A 9012-nucleotide genomic window follows, 5' to 3' on the forward strand; every position below is an offset into this window, starting at 1 on the left:
TGAACTTATGTATAGATATATTGATCTTAGAACTAGGTAACAGTAACGATGGGTCTTTTGACTGCCTGCCGCGCCCGTCGCCGCTTGTCTCGCTTGCGGTTCTCAGTGAATGCCTCGCGGAACAGTTGCTCGTTGTCGGCCGCCTCGGCCTCGCGCCGCAACCACTGCAGCGCGTGCACGTTGTAGCCCACCATGTCCTGGGAAACATAACTACTTATATGCTCATAAATAATTATAACACAATGACGGGTGATCGTTCTACCGGAAGAAGTAAGATGCAGGACCACCGAACATAGGTTTCAGAGGTATTTCTTATTAAAATGAAAAATCAATAAACTAAGGTTGCCATTTGCACTCACTAGATGGCGCCAATTTAGTGTAAGGTCTGTTTCTCTAAGCAATAGTTCTCAAAAAAAAATACTGTGTAATGGCTCTTGTCACTAATTCTATATTAGACAAATAGACCACAAACTACATGACCGCCATCTGGAGAGCAAATATATAGCTGTTTCCATACACTATTTAAAATTAGAACATTAACGGTAAAACGGGGTGAATAGGGACAGAAGAAGGGTGAATAGATACTATGAAGAATTTCCCTGTACCTATTCACCTCTTTTCTGTCCCTATTCACCTCTCGATCCCTATTCACCCCGTTTTACCGTATTGATATAAAAAAAACAGGAACTCACTCGTAACTCGTTGAGCCGCATGTTGGCTTTGGCTTGTATTTGTATCATATGCTTGAGTAGCGCCTGGTTGGCCACGATGGGAGCGTGGTGGATCTTCAGCAGGAACACAGCGAGGCGACAGAACAACTCCGTGTGGTCGCCGCGGTCCAGGAGCTTCGGTAACATCTTTATTATATCGCATGATACGCTGAACGGAATTAACAGGAGAGCTTCTTCCAAATCACTGTAATCAAAAACAAAATCATTCAATCAAAATTCTTAAAAAATAAACTTAGCAGGGCCAAAGATAGTTCGGCCGGTAATGACTTAAATAAAATTTAATTATTCTGAAATATTGATCCTCTTATCGAGCCTGCATAAGTAGACTTAGCGAATGAGATATGCCAGAATCAGAATCGTGTCATTTGGCGTTCCATAACTTGTCTACCCCAATGGGAGACAGACGTGTTGATATGCTTGTTTGTTTATAAGAATCTCTTTATGTCGATCCATACCTAGACCGTATCCTCTTGAGTGTTTCGACGAAGAAGTGTTCGGGAGTGGTGCAGTTGTAGGCGGCCATGAGTAGAGGGGGCTGCACGTACTGGCCGCGCGCCTCTGCTAGCTCGCGCTTGTACTCCGCACCCACTGACAGGCACTCCATTATTGAGTCCGCCTGTAAAACAAACATAATATTCGGTCACATCTTATAATATTGCATTACAGTGCAAGTGCAAGTGTTTTATGCAACTTGAATGGGTTGAATCGGCTGGGAAAGCATCATCTTACCATCACAGCATACCAGTGTGAAGGAGGGATGTAGTTACCTACTATATTTAGTCCAGAAGGGAGAGAGTATGGTTGCGTCATCATTTTCAGTGAGCCCTTTTTTCCGCAAACAATGGTGTAATTAAACAGGATTCTGCAAGGCATTTGTAATACCTCTGGTGTTACAAATGTACTGAGGCTACGGTGATCACTTACCATAAGGATTATAAGTTACTAATAAAATGTTTATTTCACTCTAGTAAAATAATTGTATTGTTTACTAACCGCTTTCTCAGCTCCAATCGTTTTCTTGGTTGGCATGTTGAGACCTGGTAGACCTGGTACTGGCGCCTGTTAATAAATTACATAATATTATCAAGTCAGAAATAATAGATTGTGTGAGGAATGATATGAACATTTGTTTGACGACTAGAGAGCCTGATGGGGGCGAATGAAACATGATATATGAACAAGAAAAAGAAGATACGATGGGGAACTAATACCAGTTATTATCATTAGCACAAAGACGACATATCACATTTTCTAACATGTCTAGATTGAGTATTATTCTCAGAGTAAGATAAGAGATATTGAACAGTCTAGGTTTAAGTTATTGTTAAAATGTAGTAGGTACGTGTTGTTCTCCAGTGGCGAGTCCCTCGTCCTGCTCGTCGGTGTCGCCGAGCACGAGCGGCTCGTCGGTCCTTGCGTACAGGCGCAGCGCGCGGTCCGCGCCGCACGACGCCGCGTGCAGCCCGCCCGACCCCACGCACACGCCCCAACACTCGCCCGCGTGGCCCTGCCCACATAGTAGCGCACGTAAATAGCCGATCAGACAATAAGCTAGTTTCCTACTAGTCAAATTCAATACTTTTTTCGAAACGTCAAAAACGATATTTTCTATGAACTTTGTATGAAATAGTGCGTTATGACGTCATAAGTTTTTGACGTCAAATAGCAGACTTATTTCTAGAAATTTAGCTAGAAAAAATCGAATATTAAATAGTTCATCAAATTTATGAATGAGAGTGTGATTATTTTTTAATATTTTATTGTATTGAAAAGTTGTAATAATTTATTTTTGACCGAGGATACTACCCAATTCACTCCTAGTCTTCCCACGGGTATTATAAGTGTCGACAATTCTGCGAAATTAATAACCGATCTCAATTCTAAATATCTGGGTCAATCAACTTTGATATGATATAAATATGATATAAAATGAAAAATAAAAATAAATAAAAATAAGATAGAGATTCCATACAATTACTGTCAAAAATGAATCTTAATTCAGAGATATTAGATTGAGATTGGTTACCTATTTATTTCGAATGCAAGCAACTACATTTAACAGAGACCAACCAACAGGGTTTCCTGATAAAGGTGAACCATTTAAACTGTGGTATTAATATGACTTTACGCAACGTAAAAATGTTAAATCAAATATGTATCTTTATACTGAACACATAACAATACATATTGTATATTCATTACAAAATGTTAAGTAAATGTTAACTACGACAATGTAAAATCTCTCTTACAATACTTTTTAAAATAGAAAAATGCCGTTGAAAGGAATCTACTCACATTTAAGGTAATAATGTTATCGTACGTATCAGCGTCCCACTGCTTTACTTTCCCATCTTTCGATGCGGTAAAGAAGTAATGTGTTGAAGGTACGAATTGTAATGAAGTCACGGAGTCGTTATGTGCAAAGATGGACTTGTGGCAGTCTCCAAAGTCCATGCCCCAAATCTTGACGTTTCTGTCGGCGGAGCCAGTTGCTATGATGTTGGAATCGTAGCTGATGTCCAGACATAAAACTGGTAGCTTGTGTCCATATAGAGATAGGTAAAACTGTGAAAGAGAACAATTTTATTAATTTTTCTTTTAAGTTTTTTTTTACTGTATGTGCATATTCGTCCGAAGCAGAAGAACAGTACCCCTAGTACGAGTTTGCTTGAAGTTAGTAGGAGTAACGATTTTGTATCGAAAACAATTGCTAAGGACTGGGTTAAGTAACCATTAAATGACTCTGAGTGTGGCAGTAAACTAAAGAATTTAAACATTATTAGTTACAAAATAACATACACTATTAAGTGACTGACCTTAAAAGTATCTAGGAAGAAGATTTTGACGGTAGAGTCTAACAACGCTACTGCAATGAATTTGTTGTTTGGGCTTATTTTCACTGCGCACACCGACTCCTCCAGCTCCAAGGTCCTTGTATGTAGGAGGGACAGCACCTAAAACAAATACATACGTAAGTTACAAAGAGAGGATTGTCATTGTTTGGGCCTAGTTAAGTTTATGACCAGTGATCGGATATTCGGATGCATATTTGCCTAAAGTTAAAGTGTTGGTTAATATGTAATTATGGAACGCACTTTTGTATCGAAAACATCCCGGAATTTCGGATTCATTCAATTTGTTTTTTTTTTTAACTATATAATCAAATCGGGTGTAGGAATATTTACTTAGTTTAAGGTGTTGGATAATATTATAGAATGCACTTATGTGTCGAAAAAATCCCGTTATTTCAGATTAAAGAATTTTACTGTATTTATTATAGAATTATTCTGAAATCCCGGGATTTACATTGCAGAAATATGTTTTAAGAAGCCGGTTCCATAACTTTCTAACAAAAAATGAACTTTAGGCAAATATGCATCCAAATATCCGATCACTGTTTATCCCATTATGATTGATACGTCTTTTTATTCCAAAAGGTTATATTTAAGCGATGCGATGAAGTTAAGGGATGGTACCTTTGCTTTTGATTCTCCCGTTGGATCGGGTATAAGTTCAAACTGCCAGAGTTTGACCGTCTTGTCGCCGCCGCCAGAATAGCAACCTCGCTGCAAAACAAACGATGGACGTTAGTTTAATGTTACAAACTATTTGTTTTTACTCACCTATCTGATAGTAATTGAATCACTCTGTAAAGGTAATTTCTTATTCTTTCATAATAATACAGTTTGTAGAAGTTTATCTAAATTATCATGCATTTACTTGATGGCCATAGGAATCAGTGACACATTGACAAGTGTGGTTTATCAAGGTTTTAGGCTATAAATCTATACTAATATTATAAAGCTGAAGAGTTTGTTTGTTTGTTTGTTTGTTTGAACGCGCTAATCTTAGGAACTACTGGTCCGATTTAAATAATTCTTTTTGTGTTAAATAGCGCATTTATCGAGGAAGGTTATAGGCTATAAAACATCACGCTACGATTAATAGGAACCAAGCAGAGCGGGTGAAACCGCGCGGAAGTAGCTAGTCATCTATAATTTTGTCTTACCATATCTGGAGTAAGTCCAACAGTGGAGCACTCAGCGGTGTGCGCGGGCACTTGTTCCAGAACCTTCCCGGCGCCCACGTCGATCAGGAGCAAGGAACCATCGGCGCACCCCACCAGCGCGTGTCTGTCGCCGGGCGCGAAACATATACTGCACGGACGACCACACGGCACTGGGATTGTACGGAGACAGGCTTGTGTTGATCTACAAAACAGAGATATACAATATAGTATTGACGTTTTACAGCAATGATCATTTGACGAGGTAGGCCAACCAGTTTCAAGCCACATTAGGGGCTCATATACATGATAGACGTTATAAGACAAACCGTTATGTGAGCATTACCTCTTCAGACACGTAAGCAGTCAAATAAAATTAATTAAATACGTTTCACGAAATATAACTTACCTACTCCAAAGTTTTACAGAATCTGCAGAGGCTGAGATTACCGCCAGATTATCTGAACTAATAGCCACGCACCGCGGATCCTTCTGATGGCCAGGCTGAGTAATCTGTTTCAGACATTGTACTGTAAAAGAGAACAAACACAAAATAAATAATTAAATACTCTAGATAAAACATACAGAATATACAATATTCGAGAGATAAATAAATAAAAAATAAATATATACTGTCCCACATATTTAACAACTGTGTTATTTCCTGAAGATGCCTTCATCTCACCTCACAAGTGCATTGTGCATGGTATAGATTGGTTTATTATAGCCTTTACATACAAATAACTCACCTTGATTTCCTTCAGTAATCTTTAAGCTATGTAATTCCACAGTATTGTTGGCTAGAGTGACTCCAACTCGGAGTTCCCCGGTAGTGCCTAGTAGGAGGGTGGTAGACTTGAGTTTAGCATCCAACTTGATGCTTGACAAACGTCTCACTTCATCAGACAATGTGAGCAGCTCCGGTACATCTGTAGATTCAGTTTCTAATTCGCCAGCTTCTTTTAATTTCCTATAACAACAATCAATTATTAATAATTAGTAATCAATCTTAATAAAAGGAGGATACTATTTGCGTAGGCGCATTATATGCAATCGACAAAATAAATATGTTGCTAGCACAATATACGTAACATTGTGTTATGTACGTACACACAATATTACTAAAAAAGGTAAAAAATCAAATGTGTTGCTTATTTACTGAGATAGCAGCTGTTTACAAAAATATTAAATATTACCGATTTAACCGGTAGTTACGGGTATTGGTATTGACGTCACTCAAAGGTAGACCAGCAGAAATAGTCTATTAAAAATAAATATACAAGATAAAAACACAATACATACGCTAACTTTTTTCTTTGCTTCTTAACTCGTTTATCCATTCTGAGCTTAGCTTCATCATCAGAGCAGAAGGAGAACAGTTCGAGCAGTGCATCAGTACCATGACACGCTAGTACACTCTGTCCAGGGTCTGTAGAGAGGCCAACCACGCGGCCTCGCCCTCCTCTCACAAGAGTGCCTACTTGGTGACACTGTAATACCTGTAATGTCAGCATATTATTGTATGTGAGTTACATAACTTAAATATATAATTAGAAATATATATTGCAAGTTTTTAAAAAGAAAACATTCATTATTTACATAGAAATATAAAAAATATAGCACAGCTAAATAGTGTGTGAGATTTAGTTGATAACATGTACACATGAACATGTAGTATAGATACTGTTGTATCTATAAATGGGCAATGTAAACAAATATATAACTAATTATGTTACAGTCAACACTCGTTAATTCGAAATTGAAGAGAATCTTAAAATATTTATTACTTTATTTCTATCTTCTCTTTCTGCAATTTTGTTAACGCCAATAAGTCCGAATCGTCGAGTAATTTTGTTACATAGCAATGATTTTTTCATTCAAACTACCATATGTATAATATACTAGTGCCGAAACATTATGTAAATAGAATTTCTAGGGACCTTGTGATAACTTCGAAATATCAAATGTTTTTACGAAAGTCTTTAGTTATTAGTATTTAATAACAAATCTTACCGATGAATCTTCAATAGTGTCATTTTCTTCTAATTTTACGATTTCAAGTTGTCTAGCAAGCTTTTCTTCATCTTTGACATCAGCTGTCCAGTTAAGTTTCCACACCCTCAATTCCTGATCCATACTGCCAGTTACTAAATACCTTTCTTCTTTTAAAAGTACTGCAGACCATATCTAGGGAGAAACAAAAATAAAATTTTATTATTTAGGTCAAACTTTTGTTTATTTATATTTATTAACTATTTATTTATTTTTATTTTCAGCCATGGTCGTCCCACTGCAGGGCAAAGGCCTCAAATATGTATATATTAATATATATAATTTCAGGAACTAATGGTTCAATTTGAAAATATCTATTTGTGTTAGATATGCCATTCATCAAGAATGATCATGAGTTATAAAACATAAAATTATGATGTATAGGAGCGAAGCGGAGTAATTGAAATTGTGCAGGAGTAGCTAGTGTAAATGTATACTTAAATTAGTATGATGTTATTTGGTAGTGTTTTTACTATATTCTTTTAGACCTGTAGATCAATAAAGTAGACATGCAAAACTGGATAACTATTTAAAAAATGGTTCTAAACATAAATAATATTTTAATGAAATGAACAATACAAAATCTAAATTATTTATAATATATGTTTAAAACACCATACATACTTCCATTTGATGTCCTCCTAAAGTTTTGAAACAGTGTTTTGTTTCTATATCCCAAAATTTTGTGAATGTATCCTTAGATGTGCTGATGACACAGTTCTTGCTATTTACAAACAGTACACTGGTAATAGCTCCCTTATGGCCACTAAAGCGAGCCTTACCAGTTTCTGCCACAACATCCCATAATATCACCTCTGTATCCTGAAATTTAGAAGTTAGAACTTTAAGACAGTTCACATAACTATTTAAAATTGATATCTCTCTCTGTAGTAAGCCCCTCATGACTGACGAACATGGTCATCATAGTATTTGCATTTGAAGCTAATTATTTGTCTCCATCGGTTTCTGTCCGAGCATCATGAACGAGTTGGTGGAAAAAATTATATATTGCTAGATAAGTTAATTTAGCTTGACACAAAAATATGATGTGTATGGTGGTGTATACACATTTTTTTTGTGTGCTTTGTGTCTATTCCTTGGTGTATACCAAGGAATGCAATACAATGCAATACCAAGGATTTCTTTGGTGGTTAAGAGTATTTAGAAAGTATTAGAAGAGTAAGTAGAAAGTGTCTACAAGAAAAATTAAAAGCAACAAGACTTTAATGATTCTTAAAATATTACAGAACTCACCTTAGCACCGGACACCAAGCGGTGTCCTTGTTCATCATACTGCAAACATGTGATAGCAGACTTGTGACCAGCAAATACACACACAATTTCATTGTTGATAAGTTCATATATATTTATATTTCCATCTACATAGCCCACTGCTACGTGGTTACCACTAGGACTAGCTGCTATTTGTGACACTACGACGTTGTCTCCGGGAAGAACTTGAGCCTGAGGAAGTAAATACCACGCATAAACAATAATGCAAAGATAGACGATGCAACAACAATTACAGATATACTTTAATAATTAAACCCACTGGAATAGAAATTACAAAGTATTAGAACAATGAATAACAAAAATATCTAATCTTACCTTCTCGCCCAGCCTCATATCCCAAATCACAACATGTTCACATGCTCCAACAGCAATGTATCGTCCACTTACACCATTTAATGACACATGCGAGCTATTACAATCAGCGCTAGCTATCACATTAAAGGTTCCACTTGGTGCGTAACGTAAATACTGCTTTGTAAGACCCATTTCTATCAATATTTCTCAATTTTGTTTAGTGATCATAACCTCAAATGACTCAAAATAAAAAAACTAAACAACAACTCGTGCCTGCGACAGTGACACACTTTGATACTAGACACTGACACTGACAAATGATACCATAGAGAAGAAGTATTCATAGACAAAAAAAGCCCATAAACATAATAGTGAGACTTGGTCTATGGTCTAACATTTTTTTTGTCCATAGACAATATAACTTTTACTTTTATCAAATCACTGTCTATAGTGTTTCCCTATACGTATTATACTCTTTGGTCTTCGTGTCTTGCTTGTCTCTGTGCCTGTCTGGCTTCTGCAGACAACAAAAAGAAATCTTGCTTGTGCTTTAGTAGTTTACTACTTCCTTCTGTTCCTGATGTTCTTGGTGCGGTGTCGTTGTGTTTATTTTCTTAGTTATTCTGGCCTAAGAGT

The 9012-nt window shown here is 36.6% G+C and overlaps 1 protein-coding gene across 1 annotated transcript; it reads right to left on the minus strand.

The window, feature by feature from the left end:
• LOC118264226 (WD repeat-containing protein 3) lies at positions 1–8689 on the minus strand. Its single transcript, XM_035576668.2, has 16 exons — positions 8398–8689; positions 8044–8253; positions 7414–7611; positions 6751–6924; positions 6040–6236; positions 5487–5707; positions 5147–5267; positions 4741–4942; positions 4208–4297; positions 3548–3685; positions 3027–3296; positions 2074–2238; positions 1725–1790; positions 1187–1347; positions 693–915; positions 1–197 (listed from the first exon to the last, which is right to left on the minus strand). Exons 1-16 carry the CDS (start codon positions 8566–8568, stop codon positions 33–35), a joined length of 2772 nt encoding a protein of 923 aa, XP_035432561.2. The 5' UTR covers positions 8569–8689; the 3' UTR covers positions 1–32.
• Positions 8690–9012: the final 323 nt, after the last annotated feature.

This window comes from Spodoptera frugiperda, unplaced genomic scaffold (genome assembly GCF_023101765.2).
Source record: "Spodoptera frugiperda isolate SF20-4 unplaced genomic scaffold, AGI-APGP_CSIRO_Sfru_2.0 tig00001167_1, whole genome shotgun sequence".
In the NCBI taxonomy this organism is placed as follows: Eukaryota; Metazoa; Arthropoda; class Insecta; order Lepidoptera; family Noctuidae; genus Spodoptera; species Spodoptera frugiperda.